The sequence below is a fragment of the Trichosurus vulpecula genome, chromosome 8 (assembly GCF_011100635.1).
Source record: "Trichosurus vulpecula isolate mTriVul1 chromosome 8, mTriVul1.pri, whole genome shotgun sequence".
Classification (NCBI taxonomy): domain Eukaryota; kingdom Metazoa; phylum Chordata; class Mammalia; order Diprotodontia; family Phalangeridae; genus Trichosurus; species Trichosurus vulpecula.
This window is the reverse complement of record NC_050580.1, coordinates 219,926,071-219,945,783: the sequence shown is the minus strand read 5'-3', so window position 1 is coordinate 219,945,783 and position 19,713 is coordinate 219,926,071. Positions and strand designations below refer to the sequence as shown.

General features: G+C 37.5%; 1 protein-coding gene across 1 annotated transcript in view; it reads left to right on the top strand.

The window, feature by feature from the left end:
* Nucleotides 1-19,713, top strand: part of SGPP1 (sphingosine-1-phosphate phosphatase 1) — a 52,652-nt gene that overhangs the window by 18,692 nt on the left and 14,247 nt on the right. The window contains exon 2 of the mRNA XM_036735191.1: nucleotides 18,232-18,321. Within this exon, the coding sequence (XP_036591086.1) occupies nucleotides 18,232-18,321 (90 nt within the window). The remainder of the gene's footprint in view (nucleotides 1-18,231; nucleotides 18,322-19,713) is intronic.

Sequence of the window (19,713 nt, the reverse complement as noted above, 5' to 3'; positions counted from 1 at the left end):
CATGGAAGCCAATTTGCTCTTTAACTGTAACTGTTTCCACATTGGTGCAATTAAGGTTACATTTTTAAAACTGCAAATCAGATTTTTATTTGATTACATTTTCACTGAAAATTGGCAGCCCTGGGAAAGAAAAAGAAGCAAACTTTATAGATGTTTTTAAAAAGTTCAGGGGAAGTACAGTAATTATAATTTACCGACTAACTATTAAACAACAAGTAACAAGGTGTTGCTGGAGTGAGTATGAGGTAGGTTAGCTTAGGTGCAGCAGGGTGTTCTGAGGTGCTAGGAATAAGACATGACTGGTGTGATTTGCAGTAATGAACTGTTGAAATGGGAGGATGTCTAGACTGTTTTGGACTCTTGGTAGCAGTCTCAGGATAAGTATATCAGCCAGTTGGGGAAGCATGAGTTCAGAGTTTAGGGAAAGAGGTATGGCTTATTTACATTTAATAAAGGTTATTTACTGTCTGTTAGAATGAATGAGGTATTTAAAAACTGGCCTACTTGTTCTTTCAGCTTAGCACTCTATGTATTATTTCTGTCTCTTTCACCAGAGATCCCTCATACCTAGAATGCATTCCCTCCTCCTTTCTGCCTTTTAGAATAGCTAACAAATCTTCCTTCAAGTGTCAGGTCATGTGCCATGTAGTATGGGAAGCCTTTCCTGTTCCCCATAGCTGTTAGTGCTCTCCTTCTCAGATTTCCATGTGTGTAACTTACCTTTTTACTTGTATCCCCCTTCTGCCCCTCATCCCCTGTAGAACTTAAGTTCCTCTGGATCAGGAATCAATTTTTTTTTTTGTCTACCTTGCACTTAATAAAATGCTTCTTGAATTACTTTGGAGTAGATGGGAAAAGTATGTTTAAAAAGAGGTCTTATCCAGAGTTCTGTAATCTGTTCCCCTTCTACAGCATTTTGAGCAACATAGCCATTGTGAGTACTGTGGATACTGATTTATACTTCTGTAGACCTTATAATTTTAACGTCAAGTTTTTCTCCCAAGCTCCCAGTGTGGGTTACACCATTGTCTCATTGTGGCACAGAGGTGTTCCTGGGTTCTGGAAGGCTATGCCTGTGGGCTATGATCTCTCTCAGGTGCTACCAAAGGGGAAAGGCTTTGGGCATAATTCCAGTAATGGATTGTATGTGTGTTGTCTGAGGACTAGTCTAGCTAAGGTGAGTCCCCAAGTTGGCTGCATTGTGATGAATTTTTCTACCCTAGCAACTCTTAAAAAAAGACCAACTACTAAATTATAGAGGGGTTACCATCTGAATAGTGGCATGCCTATGCCAATGAAATAATAAATCTCTGAAGTTATATACTGAGGAGCAGTATACTTTAATGAGTTTTATATATATATATATATATTTTTTTTTTCCTTTCAACAAGAACAGCATAATGGATGGATATACAGTTTTTAAAATGTTCATGCAAACTTATGTATATTAAGTACATTGTGAAGTTTAAGAATTTATAGTATGGATGAAGAAAGTTAATGATGTCTTGGAAGATGTATTAAAATATATTTGCCACAGAGTCATGACATGATTATGAAAGAAACATAGGAGAAAGTGAATCATTTTTTGAATCAAGGACTTTTAAGTACAGTACTATGAAGCTCCTCAAAGAGCTGTAATAAAGAGTCTAGAACATATATAAGAGGATATTCTACCAGGCAATGTTCTGTTTTCCTAAAGCATGTTACCCCCATACTCAATTCTAGTGGCTTCCTGTCACCTCTAGGATCAAACACAAAATCATCTATTTGGCATTTAAAGCCCTCCATAACCTACCCCTCCTCCCAGCCTTTCATATCTTCTTATACCTTACTTTCTTCCCTTCTTACTTTTTGATCCACGTGTGGGATGAAAGACCCTCACCAATTAAAAAGTTAATTTATAATAAGGAGCCATCTCAGGGTGGGAACAGAAATAAATTTTATTCAATTCTCGAGAATAGGGCTTCCTCTGCCAGAACAGATCTAGCAAGGGAAGCGCTTTACAAGAGGCAAAGTATCGATAATTATACCTAACACAAGAGAATTCCCGCCCACCTCTGACCCTTCTCACCATTGGCTGGGAGGCGGGCTTACAATCTGAGCATGAAAGCTAGACAAAGAACTGGGAAATCGAGGCACATTAACGCCACTTCCCATTCCCTTAGTTAATGATTACAACTGAGGTGACATCTATAAATCTAAAGGAGGAGAATAGGATAAGGGGAGGGGAGGACCCTCTCCATTTTTCTCCAGTAGTTTTACAGTATAGGAAAGCTGGTCACAGTGACCCTATTCTTACTGAGCAAATCTTTAAACCAGAATCAGAAGAAAGAACAAAAAGTTTCAGGGTAAACTTTCCCAGAGGCTGAGCCATCAGACTCTCATGGCCTCAGAATTTTTCCACTCCCCTATTTCCGTAGTTCTTGATTTTTAAACATTTCTTAGTACAGATATAGATATATATTTATACATATCTTCCCTGTGAAGTCTTTACATTTTATTTACCTCACACAATCCAGTAACACTGACCTTGCTGTTTCAGAAAAAGGACACAATCTCTTGGCTCTAGGTATTTTCTTTGGCTTTTCCTCATGCCTGGAATTCTATTTCTCTTCATCTCTACTTCCTGACTTCCCTGTTTTCCTTCAAAAACCAACTAAAATCCCATTTTCTACAGGAAGCCTTTCCCAATCCCTTAAATGGCTTCCTTCAGTTAGTTATTTCCAATTTATCCTACATATAGCTTGTTTGTACATATTTGGTTGTTTGTTGTCTCCCCTATGAGATTGTGAGCTCCTCAAGGGCAGGAACCATCTTTTGCCTTTCTATCTCTAACACTTAGCTAAGTAAGCTTAATAAATGTTTATTTATTGACTGACTGGAGAGCGAGGTGTGTCTTGTTCATGTAAATTCAAACTCTCAAACGATGAGCCTTGTGTAATAAATGGATAGAATTTTTTCTTCTAAAGTTGCTGGCGTCAACTATAGGCTTTTCATTAATTTTTTGTGGCTACATTTACATTACGTAGTTTTTTTTTTTTGACACTACCAATTGTTGTAGATATGCCTCCCCCTCTAATTTTCACCTTATAAATACTCTTTTAACTTCTTACTGGTGAGGATGGGGGTGGGGATGGGGCAGCAAGTGGAATGGAGATTGTGTTTTTTAAAACTTTTCCACCTCTTACCTCTAGCCATCTTTAGTTGTATATCTTCATAATACTAAAGAATCAAATTTTGTAGGTATCTGTAAGAACCCAGATCTGATCTACTGTCTCCTTATTTCTTCCTTCTCTGTTTCAAGGGCTTTACTCTATATTGTGTCAACAGATATAGTACCCAGAGTCACTCAGTAGGGCTGACCTATATCAACAGGTATCACTGCTAGACTAATACTTACTAATGTATAACATTACGTTGTAGAGTTCATAAAAAATTATATTGTATATTCCTGCAGAATCTAATCTACTACTTGGCTAATAGTTTGGGTCTTTTTTTTTTCACTTGATCTAAGGGGAGCCAGCCAATTCTGTTAAATATAATGGAAAACTGTAATGTCTGAGTTTAGTGACATAGAAAGTATACGTTCAGCAAAAGTTTCAATTGTGATTATATCTTGTTTTGATTTCACTTGTTTTATGCTTTTAGTATGGGAAATTTGGTAATATTTGACATAATTTAATCTACTTAATAAGTGAGGGGCACTTTCAGGTAGGTGCCAGGGCACAGAAACAAAATTAAAAAGTCCATTCCTTGAAGGAGCTTGCATTCTAATAGGAACCTCTAAAATCTATAAACAGGTAAGTATTTACTCTGTAATATTCAAGGAAATTCTCTGTTTTCACTAATACACAGTAACCAGGATTCATTTTTTTCTTAAATGCATAGGATGAATATGTTTTAAAATCACTGTAAATTTGAATCCTACCTGGAAATGTTAATTCTAAAAATCTTTTGCTACTATCTAGTACAACTTTACAATAATTAATGTAAATACCAAATAGTAACTTTCTCTTTTGGCCAGGAACCCTAAGGGTCTCCCCTCCCAGTTTGATTTTTTTTCTTAAATTTTGATTAAAGCGGCCATCCCTTGATTAACTTCTTAAAGAGGCCTATTCACTGAATAGGCGTTGCATCGCTCATATTGAGAACCTGAAAAGACCTTAGCCAGAAAGGGCCAGGGTCTCTAAATGCACCCTGGGCCATCTCTGGTCGGCCTGGTGAATATCTGGCCACTGGACCCACGTGGCTCTGGAGGAGAAAGTGAGGCTGGTTACCTTGCACAGCCCTCCCTCACTCAAATCAAAGTCAACTGCAAGTCATATCATCATTTCCCTAATGTCATAGTCTTCTTCCAGAATGAAGGACAAACACAACAACAATAATTAAGAATTTTTTCTGAATTTGTTGGAAGTTATTTTGAACTGTAATTAGTTATGGCTAATAAAGATCCTTATAAGATCCCTTCCAGTACTAACATTCTGTGATGTTATGTTTCTTTATTGTTGGAAATAAAACTTAACAAGCTTGAGTCAAGGAATCAAAGGTCCTGAGGGGCTTTTGTCCCATTCCCGGTTGCACCCCCGACCCCCAACGCCCCCTCTAGTGGCTGAAAGTCCCATTGGTTTAACTTTATTTCAGTAGGCCTACAAGGAAGTGCTAGGCTTTGACTTTCTTACCCTGAAGCTATGAGCATCCATTGTAGATCTGGGAGCCCCAGCCTGAATTAAGGAGTCTTAGATTTTTTTTTTCCTTTACTTTGGGCCTTGTGTGCTCCTGTAGCCCCACTAGAAGACTGTTATATCCAGGAGAATTATTTCACCAATAGGAATTAACTAAAGAAATTCTCACAGTTATTCCATATCCAAGATCCTGCCCTTGTTTTTCCTGTGCCATGCTCATAGTAGGATTACTCCTAGATGTTGGGAGTATTAGAATAATCTAGAAACCAGAATTTATTCAGCAACTAAAACCTTGAAAGCACTAGATTTGAAATCAGAGGACCAGTGCTGGAATCACAAATTCTACCTCTAGTCCAAACTTTGCCACTTGTCTGTTTGACTTTGGGAAAGTCATTGGGTCTCAGTTTCCTCAGCTATAAAATGACTGAGTTAGACTAGATGATCTCTAATGCCCTTCTCAGCTGTAAAATTATTATACTAAAACCTCTTGCTATGTAATTATATGATTTTATGTGTCATACCCTGAAAAAACAAATTCTTACTCATTTACTTTTGAGAAGAATTCTGTAGATGTTGTTAGAGGGGCTCTTTAAATGTCATTTATTTATTCTCAGATTGTGAAATTGAAAAGAAAGTTTTGAAAAGTGGGTCAGGTACTGAAAGTGAACAAGCTGCTTAAAGCAGAGAGTTGGCTAAAAATGAGCTTGGGCTTTGGCAGCTTTGCAATTATGGCCCAAAGACTACAGTTACTGTGGCGACAGGTTTTGTTTCATTCATGAATTCTACTTTTTTTCCCACTTTATCTTAGTGCTTTTAAAATAAAGTGACAAAATTAATATTTGAATGGGCTGTGGTGCAACATGGTATATTCAAGTGGACATGTGATCTAATAGATTGGGATGCAGATCGCAACCCAACCATGTCTGCCCAGCCTGTGTATTCTTCTGCACTTATCATTCAGTCATTTTTCAGTTGTGGTCGACTCTTCATGACCCCATTTGGGGTTTTCTTGGGAAAGATACCGTTGTAGTTTGCCACTTCCTTGTCCAGTACTTGCCCACATCCTCCTGTAAATTCATCCCAGGAGATAGACCCAACATGCTGGAGGCCATACTAGTTTTCTCCTGACTAGTTTACCTTACAGGTGAACAGTGGAGCATTCAAACTGTCTACCTGTCATTCTACCCAGTGTGACCCACCCATCTTTCTCAATCATACTTTCCCTGATGACATCCTTTAATATGCTGTTCTTTATCAGATTTCTTTATAATACATTTCTACCTGCTTCTACCCACCGTGTAGCATTCCTCTCCCCTCTTATGTAATGCTAAGTTTCAGTTCTTTAGAAACCATTATGTTTCATGTCCCACAACCATCAATGAACACTGCTAGAATATTGCCACTAAAAAGATGGCCCTTCATTTCTGGGAGAAGTTTGGAGTTAATAAAAGAGCTCTGCAATTTCCCGAAGGCAATCCAGCCTGCTCTGTTCATTGCCATTTGTACTTTTTTTCCCAGATATAATACTGCTCTATTGGTTGTCCTCATAACTGCATCCACCTAGGCAATGGACATTCTTTATCTGCTTGGTTTTTTTCCTTTGTGGAAAATTATATTAAACTCTTTTGAGTGGTTGTGGTTATCTTTCCTTGAGGTTCTGCAGATTTTCAGGGCTTGATGAGATCAGCCAGATGTCATCTGCAAATAAGAATATCACAATAGTGAATGCTTTTTGACAAACTTGTCTCTTTGTTTTATACCTCACCTGGTGCTTATAATCAAAGTTAGTGAATGAGGTTCTTTGTTTATATCTTTCAAGGAATTTTGAATGATATTGATATCTGAATGAAGAAAATTTTTTAGAAGCAAATTTTTAAGATGGCATTTTGCTCTACTAAATCTAAAGCTTTTTTTTTAAAAATTAATAATTACAGTGGGATCTTGTTTCTTTACATCTTTCAGTCAGTTGTGTGTTGGCAATAATGTGCTCTATTGTCAGATATTGCTGTGGAAAACCTAACCAGATTTTAAAATTTGTTACAGAAAATAGCACACCCTCCTCCCCTCCATTATGTTCATAAGAACACTAGAGATAAGAATAAAATGATGAGAAGATAAAGTATCTCTAATTTTTTTTAAAAAGATAAGATTATTTATTATTGTTAGTTTCATAGATTTCATGCAATTGAAGGAAATTGCAAAGCTCTTTTATTAACAGTTTTTTTAATCAGTTCTTCCCCAAAAGCTACATCATGCTAGTTAATCTTTTTAGAATCTATGTAATAAGTACTTGATTTTCTTAATCAAGAAAATATTTCTGCATACCATGCATGGGGTTGTATGGGTAATTAGGGTGGGACTTTTTTTTTTTTTACTGTTTTCTCTTTTAGAATGCTAAAGTAATCAAGTGCCTTTGATTAAGTCTTACTAGGTTCAAAGCCCCAGGCCCATACCCTTTTGCTAACTAGGTGCTAAGCCCCAAGCCTACACCCTTTTCCTGATTAGGTATGAAGCCTTTGGGCCCTAAGAAAGGTGTATAAACTCAGAGGTTAGCATTTTGTTTGGGGGTACACTCATTGAAAGAGTGATGAGACTCTGGGCAAGCCGTTGAACCAGCCCTCCCCCCAGTTTTGTAATCCAGATATTGGTGCTTCCCTGGTAACTATGTATTGCTATGGATAGACTGGTTCATGTTATTAATCTGTTTACATAATGTATATGATTTGTAATTTCTGTTTGTATTTGCCCTGAAGTTCAGGGGGCTGATCTTTTCCCCTTGAACTAAATGAATGATGTATGTATGTTTAATTAAATTGAGATTGTTAACCCCTAAAGTTGCTTTCCTTAGAAAAGCATATCAAAGGACCTGTGTTGGCAGCCCTTCTGTGTGCTCTTGTTGGTCTTACACAGCCACAGTAGCTGCTAGCCACATTGTCATTACAGGGATATGATTAGAGAGTTAGCCTAGATTTAGAACTAGATTAAAGTTGGCATATACTGACTGTAAGACCTTATGCAAGTAACTAAAGCTCTATAGTTTTGCATATATTAGTTTTGTAGCTTTCTAACAACTTTTAAGTTTGTAGATCTGCACTTTGTTTAAAGAAGTTTCCTCACTGAGAACTCTCAACAAAAATTAAATCACAGATCTGGACTTAAAAAAAGTTTTGAATAGAACTAAAAGTGACAAGTAATAGTTCTTCATTTTCATCTATTAGGTAAAATCTTAATAAATACATCAGAGCTCATAAATCTATACTAAGGACCACTTGGGACTTTTTAATGTATTTATGGAATAAATGAAGGATTGTTTAAAGATGTGATTTAGAAAAAAAATCTTCACAGAAGAAACTCTGGTATTTGCTTAATTTCCCTCAAAAAATAAAGGAATAAAAATGATGCTAATTGGAAACGTGAATCAAATTGTACTCCAGTTTTCATAACATTAAGCATTTCTTTAAAATAGTTATAACTTAGAGCTGTCAATATCTATATTTTCATTATCCATTTGAAGACTTAAAGTCAAAAGAAGAGATCCAAAATTTGAGATCTCCTTTGTTCTGATCTTTGTATTCATTTTATTTTCCTTAGTTTTATATCAAGGTAGCCAAATACAAATACATAAGATTGCAAGTTTGTTTTGTTTTAACACAATTTTAAAAATGTAATTGCATTTTTTGAGAATTTTAAAAGATGATTTTTCTTTATTTAATATTTTAAAGGTTTATCTTGGCATAGAAAATCAACCCATTTCTTTCTTTTATAAAGTCTAGAATTTAATGAACAAGTAATAAATACATTCAATAACTTCTTTTTGGTGGGGAAAGGGTTCTGTTATGGATCTGAGATTCCATTGGTATGGGAAATGGCTTGCTTCACTAATACTACTCAACAAGGCATCACTAATATTACTCAGCAAGGCAGCTCTGGGAGTTAGAACTCTTAAGTTGCTGGGAGCACTCTAAAGTTAAGTGTTTTGTTCATAGTTATATATATAGCTCACTGGATTAGAGGTAGGACTTGATCCATGTTTCCTGACTCCATGGTGTAATGTTAATGGAATATGAAGATTTTCTCTGTCCATTAATAGACCTACACGACCACATGTGTTCAATCACGGATGTCTTGCTGCTTTGAACTCTGGCCCAGCTATGATACATCTTGAGTCACATAGAGCCCTTTAGGGGAGGAGCTTGCTTAGGGGGAGGTTTGCTTATGGGGAGGAGCTTGCTTGTAGGAAGGCTTTCACACGTTTTAGTACTAAGCTAATTAGGCACTGAGTCATGAGGGTTGTGATGCCTTCTAGCTCTGAGCCTATTAGCCAAAAATATATGTATATTCTGAGGTGAGATTTTGCTTTGGGGGCTTGTTCATGAAAAGGACCTTTTGATTTCCTGGACCAGACTCTGAGTAGCTGTTTGTTAAGAGCCCCTCTTCCCCCAGATGTTGGTGCTCCCCCATCTGGTGGTGGTTTGTAGGTGGTTGTATTACTTTGTTCAGAGAGTTGGAGCCCTGTATGTTGAGTCTCTGTGCTAATTTCTCTGCTTGTTTTTTCTACTTGTAATTAAAGCAAGGTTGTTGACCCCTTTAAAAAGTTGTGTTTCCTTCAGAAAAGCAGATCAAACTGTGCTAGCAGCCCTCCTGTATGCTGGTGTTAGTGGTCTTACACCTCCACAGCACCTGCAGTAGTATTAATGCTACACATGGTAAGCCCTCCATTGTACCATGCTCAGTGTGTGTGTGTGTGTGTGTGTGTGTGTGTGTGCGTGCACGTGCGTGTGCCTGCACAGGTTATGCAAGAGAAGACATAAAAGATGTTGTCACAGGTTTATGACCAGAAAAGAAGATGGGCTAGTGAAAGCAAGAGATAGCCAAGGTCACATGTGCTATTAGTGGTATGTACATAATGTTAAGGGATCCAGGAAAAGGCCCCCAGAACGTTGAGTGGACCCTCTGTGTGGGGGGACTGAGACAAGGCAGGGTAGGTTGTGTTTTGCATTGTTGTAGGAAGTACCTCTCTATATCATAATCAATCAAAGTATTGAAGAAATCCTCATATGGTATGCTTGTTCTCTCTGTCTCTTTCTCTTTAGGAATTTTTGCTGTGTGTGTGTGTGTGTGTGTGTGTGTGTGTGGCATCAATTAGGTAAAATATTTTTTTCTCCAACTTTTTAGTCTCCTCTATAGTACTTTGAGAATTGATCCCCTGACACCTTCACAATGATTCTGTTACCTGCATGGACCTCTTCTGTATATATTTTGTCTAATTCTGCTATTCTTCCAGTCTTATTTTTCTTCCTCACATAGCACAACAGAGATTGTGGTCTTAAAGTCCAGATGTGGTACCTCTATTGTCATTGATGATGAAAAATGTTTGCGTTAGGAATATTTTAAGTCTTTGCCATTTTTTGTCTGTTCATTTTCTGCCTTCTGGCTTAAATTTTCAGTGATTTAGAGATGTTTTGGTATAGTTGAGTTTCTCATCAAGCTTTCTTTGGACTTGTTTTTTCATCCATTGCTTCTTGCTTTATTCATGAGGTAATTAACTTCACCCATACTTCTTCCATTATTCTGAACCAATATTGCTCTGGCTATATACATCACTCTGCTTGGCAGGAAGACCAGATGTTTGCTAGATAAGGACTCTGTCATCAATGCTGTCTTTGTTGTGGCAGTTGACTAATATAGACTAAATTTCTTTAGAAAATGGTGAAGTGGTCATTTGTGTATTTTGTTATATTAACAATTTACAGTTTTTCAGCCTCAGGAGCTTGTTTAAATAGGTCATATTGGAGTTGCATCAGTTGTGTGCCATAGGTTCTAATTTTTATTCTTTCTTATTGATTGTGGTTTTTGCTCTAACAGCTCAGTGGGTGAATGTTACATGAATAGCTTATTTAAAAAAACGATTCCTAGCTTCCTTCCAGCCTCAGTTCAAGTACCACCTCCCACGCCATCCCAGGTACCAATGCTCCAAGAAATTACTTCCTTTCATTGTATGTATGTTATGTTTACTTTTCTTTGTATGTATTGTTTCTACCATTAGAATGTAGGATTCTTGAGAAGAGGGATTACTTCACTTTTGTCTCTGTGGCCCTAGCAGTATAGCATAATTCCTGGCATATAGCAGGCTCATAATAAATGTTTGAAGAATGAATTCACGAAGAAATGACTCCTATATTAGTAACCAGTTGTTGCTTATGAAATAAAATATAAACTCATGACAGGGAAGGAGGCTGTTACTTGGTGCCCACCATGTCTAGAACTTCCTGACTTTCCTTTTATAGAAAATATTCCTGTTATAATTGTGTGATATAATTTACAAGTCATTGGACTCTGGTTCCTTTTTCATGCACTATGGGGCACCTAGGTGGTACAGTAAATAGAGTGTTGGATTTGGAGTTAGGAAGACCTGAGTTCAAATTCTGCCTCAGCTCTGTGACCAGGGGCAGGTAGCTTAATCTCTGGCTATCTCAGTTCCTCATTCGTAAAATGGGGATAAGCACTTATTTCACAGGGTTGTTGTGAGGATCAAATGAGATAACGTGTATAAAGCTCTTTGCAAACCTTAAGGCACTGTATAAATGATGATTATTGTTATGTTTTGCTTTCCTCCCTTTGCCAAATGTCCCCTAAAATCATCAAGTATTGAAGTATCTGTTAGTTTAATTTGGAAGGTCTTATTGATTTCTTCATAGTGTTTCTTTACCTCTTCATCCTCTGCCATAGATACTGGTAATCATCTTCAAGTTACAGTTATCTTGGTGGTGGTCTTTATGCAGTTGCTTATCATAAGAAACATCACAAAATGAGATAACCAAGTGATCAATGAAATTGTTCCTTGTTATCTTTGGACACATTAAAAAAAAGCTCTACCAAGTCCTTTATTTACCTCTCTAGAATCTGTGAACCAACTTTCCATTTAGCTCCCTTTTTCTTCTGCACTAAGCAGAGTGCCTGGCACATAGTAAGCACTTAATACTGATCAATTGATTGCTTTCATTTATACTGAAAATGTCAAGTTTGATAAGATTGCAATGCCATGTTATATCATCAGACAAGAATCTCACACTGAGAGTACCAACAACAGCTAAATTAATATTTGTAGATGTGATTCTAAGCACACTTTACCCTCAGGGTGAGCTCTCTGGTATTTTTCCTTATTTTGTAAGGTGTCATGAATAGCCTATTGGTAATGAGCCTTTCTATACTTTTTTGTGTTGGCCATCAGAAAGCAGACATATTCTGTTCTTGGGACCATGCTCTGTGCCGTAAGGGGTGGACCCTGGATTCTTGAAAACTTAAACTGGTATAACACAAGTTTGGATACATTTCTGACTACATGGAATGTCTTCGAGTATGAGACCAGCAACTAAAAAAAGCCAAATTTCTTTATTAAATATAAACCTGGACCAGTAAGCCCAGAAATATATCACTCAAGTAAAAATCTAGGGGAAAATCAGGAAGGGACAAACTGATGGGAGAGAAATTGATACGTAATCAAACATTTATTCAAGTTGATTCAGTTGCTTTTACAATTAATGAGACACATTTCTTAGACTTTCTTCATGGTTAATCTTTGTTGTATGCAAAAATGTTCTGTATTTCATTTTTAGTTTCCTGCAAACAGTGGTTCCTAATATAAGAAACAAGTGCCGTACCGAGAATTCTACGTGGCTATTAGTAAATTCAGGAAGAACTTTTATTTAATGTTCTTTTGCAAGAGAACTGGTGACTAGCAAGCACATACTTGTGGTGCAAACACAAAATCTTTTTTTCTCTATCCCTAACACAAATCCTTCCCCTGGTTCCCCCTTGGTTTGGTACTGGAGACACACCCCTCCTCCGTTTACTTTTCCCATTCCCCACATTTCAAGCCCTAAATACTTTTCTGGACAATCCTGACCTTGAACTGTGTTTCCCCTATTATTAACATAAGAAAAGTCCCATCATTTGATGAGCCTCATCCTTAATGGAGCTTCACCTGCATTCTCAGAGAACAAAAAAAGAGGCGGGGGGGGGGGGGGGGGGGTCGGGGGGATGTCTACTCTCAACTTCCCCAACTACTCTCTCTCTACAATCAGTTTATTTCCTGCATTATCCATCCTAAGTATTGAAAACCATGTATCACGTGATTTCTGTGGCAGCAAAACTTCAGTCGTTCCTTACACTAAGGAATGATGTCTGTTTAGCATATGCTGAGATTTCCCCCTTCTATCACCTGATCAACAAAACTGGTACACAGATGTAGTAGAAGAAACAGCAGAAAGTTCCGATGAGTTCACTAAGAGGTTGCCACTTGATTGCTTATGATGGAAAACCATCCTTTAGTAGTGATTGGTTGTCTTACATAAATACAGAAACTCTGAAGAAAAATTAACTGATATTAATTCAAGTTTGGCTTTTTACCCTTGTTTCCTTTTCCTCTGAGTCCTAAATCTCCTTCTGTGGAATTTACAGCTCTCCTTGCTTTGAACAACGTCTTACATGATTAAATACATTTTTAGAGAAGATCCAATTTCTAATTGACCCGAAGAATAAGTAAAAGGAGCATTAAAGTAAAACTGTGTAGCTAAAATTGAATTATTGCAATTAGTTTTTTGTTAAAGTTGCTTCTAGATTGGCATCAGACCATAGAGTAATAGGGTTTTTTTTTGTAAGTGATATAATAGAGCAAACATGCTCCTTGTCTATTTCATTTCTAGTTTAACTGCCCTAGACTAGGAACAGCAAGATCTTCTCAGACAAAGATCTGTATAAAGTCATTTAGTATAGATCATTTCAAATCTTTGAAGTATCAAAAGTTCCTTCTTGAATGACAAAGTTATTGGAGCTATCTCTCATCTTGGTTATATTTAATAAAATACTTTTACATGTATTATTATATTTTATCTTAACTATTATGTTTTATCCTGTCAGGTAGGTAATAATATGAATAGCTAAAATAATAATATGTAACACTTTAGGGTTTGTGTAATACATTATATATGTTAACTCATTCGATCTTCACAACAACCCTGGGAGGTTAGGTGCTATTTCCCCCCCATTTCACAGGTGAGGAAACTGAGGCAGTCAGAGGCCCATATACCTAATATGTGCTTAATGCAGGATTTGAACTCAGGTCTTCCTGACTCCCAAATTCTGTACTATCCACTGCACTACCTACTTCTGTGGAGGCAAAGAAGCAGTCATTTGTCTAAAATCACATAGCTGGTTTTTATTCAACAGACCCTGTGGCTGCAAGCTTTCATCCACTGGACTGTATAGCCTCTCATATGGTAAGGTTTCTTAGAGCCTAATTTACCTTTGGAGAGCAATTAGAGTGTATATATATATATATATAAACATGTATACAAATAATTTGTTTAATGATTTCATTGGAATAGCTCCATTTCCCACAGGTGCATCTCATAATCCATTCATTCTCTCTTATCCTGTTTAAATTTTTATCCATCTATTTCTGTAAAGTCTTCATAAAAGAGCTACTGAATTCACTGGAGGCTTGCTCAGGATACATAGCTCATTTCTAGTTTTCTCCAAATGTGGATAGAAGGGACCTCTAGCTCCCATACAAACAACCAAGTTACAGTAAAGATATTGGGTGTGTAATGGTAATTAGGGCAGGACTTTTTGCCGTTCTTCTCTTTTGGGATGCTAAGGCTATCAAGTGCCTTTAATGAGTCTGGCTGTTGTTTGAATGGGGCAGGTAAAATGGGATCTTTTTGTCTTGGAGTGTTTCTCAGCGCTAAGGCAATTGGGATTTGTATATGATATGGTGCTGGTAGTTGAGGAACTTTCCTACACCCTAAAATGCTAAGTTGGCCCCGGCCCTCAGGGTCCTGAACAACGTACATGTCCTGGAAGGTTGGCATTTGACTTTTGGGGGTACATTCATTGAAAGAGTGTTGGTGACAGACTCTGGGCAAGCCATTGAAACACACACACACCTCTTTCTCTCCTCCCCCCACCCTCCACCCCCGCTTTGATAACCCAGATGTTGGTGCTTCTCTGGACTGGTTTGTGTTATTTGCTCTGTTTAAAATGAATGCTTGTAATTTCTGTTTGTATTTGGCTCTGAAGTTTGGGGGCTGATCTTTTCCCCCTGAACTAAGTGAATGATATATGTATGTTTAATAAAACTGATATTGTTAACCCCTTAAAGTTGCTTTCCATAGAAAAGCAGCCATTCTGTGTGCTGGTGTTATTGGTCTTATCTGCTAGCAACATTGTTATTACAAATACCATGGCATAGTATCTATTTTATCCTGCAGAGAAAGCATAAAATGCAGAAGACCTACAGAAGTCCAAGAAGAGATATGGAAAACATATATGGTACTCAACCCATGAGTTCCCCCAAGAAAGGAATTGAATTTAGGTTGCTATTGGGACATCCCTCTGATACCAACCAATTAATCAGCATTTCCTAAGCCCATTCTATGTACCAGGCATTGTGCTAGGTTCTGGGGATGAAAAAAAAACAGGCAAAAGAATGCCCCTGTCTTCAAAAAGCTTACAATCTAATGGAGGATATAACATGCAAACAAATATATACGAATAAGCTACATGCAGCGTAAATAAGAAATAATTAAAAGGGAAGGTGTCAGAATTAAGAAGAGTTGGGAAAGAGATATGAAGACTTATAGGAAGCCAGGGAAGTCAGTAAGTGGAGTAGAAGAAGGAGAACATTGAAAGCATAGGGGATAACCAGAGAAAATGCCCACAGCCCATAGCCAAGAGTGTCGTATTTTTGGAACAGCCAGGAGGCCAGAGTCTCTGGATCAAATAGTTTGTGGCTGGGAGTAAGGTGTAAGAAGACTGGAAAGGTGGGGGGTGGGGGGGTGGCTAGGTTATGAAGGGTTTTGAATACCAAATGCAGGATTTTGTATTTGATCCTAAGGGCCATAGAGACCCACTGGAATTTATTGAGTGGAGGCAAGGGAAAATGATCAGACCTAAACATTAGGAAAATCACTTTGGTGGCTGAATGTAGGATGGATTAAATTGGTAAGAGATTTGAGGCAGGTAGACCCACGAGTAGCACTTGCAGTAGTCTAAGCGTGAGGTGATAAGAGTTGAGAAGGGAGTGTATTTGAGAGATGTTACAAAGGTGAAAGTGACAGGTCTTGGTAACAGATTGGATATGGGGGATGAGAGATAATGAGTCCAGGGTGACATGGAGGTTGTGAGCCTGTGAGGACCTGGGAGAATGTTGTGTTGCCCTTGTAATAGAGAAGTTAGGAGGAGGGAAGGGTTTAGAGGGAAACATAAATGAGTTCTGTTTTGGACTCATTGAATTTAAGATGTCTACTGGACATCCAGTTTCAGATGTCTTAAAAAGGCAGTTGGAGATCCAAGATTGGAGGTTAGCAGAGTTAGGTAGGGGCAAGATAGGTAGATTTAAATCGATGGGAGTTGATGAGATTACCAAGTCAAGACATATAGAGGAAGGTGAGAAGAGGGCCCAGGGCAGAACCCAGAGAGACAACTGAGAGTGTTAGAGAGTGTAATCTGAATGAGGATCCAGCAAAGGGCACAGAGGAGTGGTCAGTTAGGCAGAAGGAGAAGCAGGAGAGAATGGTGTTCTAAAAATCAAGAGAGAGAAGAAAGTATCAAGGATGAGAAGGGTGACATTCCAGTGAAGTCTTGATTCCCACGAAGTCCAACATATACAGTCTCGCCAGGTGTTATACCACATGATAAACATGTTTTGAGGGACTGCCGAACAATTCCCTTCTCATTGGACTGCATTGTCAGAGTAACACAAGGATTTTGCCACCCACCTTGGATGCCATGCTGTAACTCTGGATGTTTCCCTTTTTTCTGAGGTGCATTCTGAATCAAATATTATCTTCTCTCTTGAATATAAGATCTTCCAACTCTTGAACTTGGGGTTGCCCACAAGGTAATTACCAAAACTAGTGCTATTCAAAAAATTTCCCTCCTCTGCTAAAATTGTTGCTTCTAGAATCATACTGGCTAGGGAATTGAAAAGCCCCCACCTCCATCTTTGGTTACTACAAACATAGTTCATGCATTTCTCATATGTTAAAAGACCACACATCTGTTTGTGTCTGCCATGTGCTTCTGTAGGAGAACCATGTTTCCAGTTGCTACCAGCTATTGAGCTGGGAAAGTCTGTTGTCAGGATCTTTCCTCTCAGACATGTACTTCTGTTGCAAGGCACCACTTTGGCATAAATCCTAAACCTCCACCTTCTGATTCTTCTACCCTCATTGAAGCGGTCTAGAGAGAGGAACCAAGTGTTAGCTCACTTATATAGAGCACAGGAAGTTGAGGGGGTTTCCTCTGATGAGAGTTCATTCTCCTAACCCTCAGGCATCTCATCACTTCTAAAGCAGCCCTCTCCACTGATTAACACACCCTTCCCCCACTACACTTTATATTCTCATTTCTGTTAAATAGTTGCTGTTGCAGAATATCAAACTTTGGTGTTTTGGGGCACAGTGGTCCATGAGGGAGACAATTTGGAATAGCTCTCTTTGACCTTTGGTGATGGAGTTGGATAAATTTTCAACCTGCAATCAGGAAGATCTAAATTCAAATCGGGCCTCAGAAATTTATTAGCTTTGTGACCCTGGCAAGTCATTTAACCTCTGTCTGCCTCAGTTTCTGCATCTGTAAAACAGGGATAATACTAGTACCTGCTTTCCAGTATTGTGAGGGTCAAATGAGAAAATATTGGTAAGGTGCTTTGCACACTTTAAAGGGCTTTAGAAATGCTAGCTATTATTAATTAACTTGATGAGGCTCCAGCAGTTGTCTTCTTCTTGATTGCCTTCCCCATAGTCTATAAGATACTCAGTTCTTAGGAACTCCTCAATTCAAATTAACAGGATTTTTGAAGATCCAGAGTTCCTATAGCTGATACTCACTTTCAGACATAGTTACACAGATTCAGTTAACAAGTTTCATCAGATTGATTGGGAAGCTCATCACATTGAATGAGGACTGCTCTAATCAGTCCCTACACCTCTTTAATGATGTTTTTTATGATTCATAAGTTGTACAACTAATCATGGATGATATCTATATTCTACTTATGTCATATCCCACCTAAGGCATTATAGACAAGTGTTTGTCATTAGGCAAATCCCAGAGGTAAGAGGAGGGCCCATCTGTGCCTGGAACCAAGGAGAAAGCATCTGCGTTAAAAGAAAAGAAAGTATAAACTGAGAAGCCAGGCCAGATTATCTGGAGAGCACTAGGATCCAAAGGCTGAGTGAGAGATGGGCACATAGACTTGTTAGTCAGTAAAAATTCAGACCTGGGAAATCAAAGGAAGCCAAGATGCCAAGAGTACTAAGGAACTGAGGCACTTTTATGTCATATCTCTACAAGATTCCCCAAAGTCCAGTCTTGTTATTGTGCCTGCCTGTTAATTTTTCCTGTCCCCCTGTCTGGAGCCCTTCCTAGGAACAAATGTTAAAAAGTAGTTGGATTCTAGTTAATTTACATCTTAGAATATCAGAATATTTATTATATTAAGCTCAGTTCAAATATAAATCTTTTTTCTTTTTTTCCTCTTTAGTATCCTCTTATGTATGGACTGGTTATTGCCACCTGCTGGTGTTCTCTGGTTTGCCTAAGTAGAATTTACTTGGGAATGCACTCCGTTCTGGTAAGGAAAATGTTGCCCTTCATACCTCTTATGTTTTGTAAAGTTAACAAGTAATTTTATTATGATGATAAACTCATATGAAATCTAAATGAGAAAATAATTTGTAATTCTTCTAATTTTGTTTTCCAAAAATATCAACATGTAGAGCAGCTTGCCAAGATTTGTATACAGTAATTAAAATCTTTCACCTTCACTAAATAGGTTTCTGAATCAGTGATGGAAATACTTTTGAAGTCAATCAATAGTTACACTTTAATTGTGCCAAAGTTTTAAAGAAAATTTGACTTACATAATTTTAAGATAAATCTAATGGGAACATATCCTTGGATATCCAAATTTTTTTGTAGGTTAAAGCAACTGAATGAAAATTTAAAGTGAAAAGAAAAAATAGGAACAGAAGAAAAAGCACTTTTTTGATACTTGTGTATCTGCCTTGTCTCATTTAGAATATAAACTTCTCAAAGGTAAAGACTTTAGCTTTTTATATGTTATGGATACTCAAGTATTTGTTAGTAACAATTAGCCAGTATCAGTTGGGGAAGGGTAATCCCAGTGAATGAAGAAGAAATTTTCACATTCCCCTCCCCCTACAGATATCCCCTAAATCTTCCAGATTTTATTTCTCTTTTTTATTCAAGCCTCACCCTGGTCCAGTTGACTGACAATTGCAATGTAAGGGAAGCTCTGATCTCAGTGATTAGCTGAAAAAGTGAGCCCCAAGTATCAGGATACTTTTAAAAATCTCATTTCAGGTACTGCTAATTGGCAATAGTACTTTCTCTAGTAGGTGAGAACTTTTATGTGACTTTGCAACTGCATGCTATCTATCAGTCAGACAGAGCATCAGGTAATTAGTGGGCACATGGTTTTCAGCTTCTGTAGCAGTAATCACAGGAAGGGTTCAGGCATTGTGGCTGTGCTTAGAATCATAAAACATTAGAAATGAAAGGGACTTTAGAGTTAGTTCATCTCCTTCATTTTGCAGATGAAGAGATTATGTTCCGAGGAGTTCTAGTTTTCTTAAATATATTATCCTTGACATTTTATTTGCCACAATCAGTGTTTCTTTGCTTTAACAATCTAATACTGCTCTTTTTAAAAAAAATACTTTCTAATACTTTTTTTCCTTTAAAAATGTCTCTTTCAATCACAATTCTCATTCAGATTCCTTACTCCCAGGTGGCATTTACTATCACTTAGGGATCTCTAGAAGGCATCAAACCCTACTTTAATGACAAACTTGTTTGTTTTTAATTATTTATAAATAATTTATTTATTTATAAATTATTTATAAATAATATTTATAAATCCTCTAAATTGCCATTTTGTTTTAGGTATACTTTTTTTCTTCCTGATTTTTCTCCCTTAAGCTTATGGTCAGAATAATTTTTA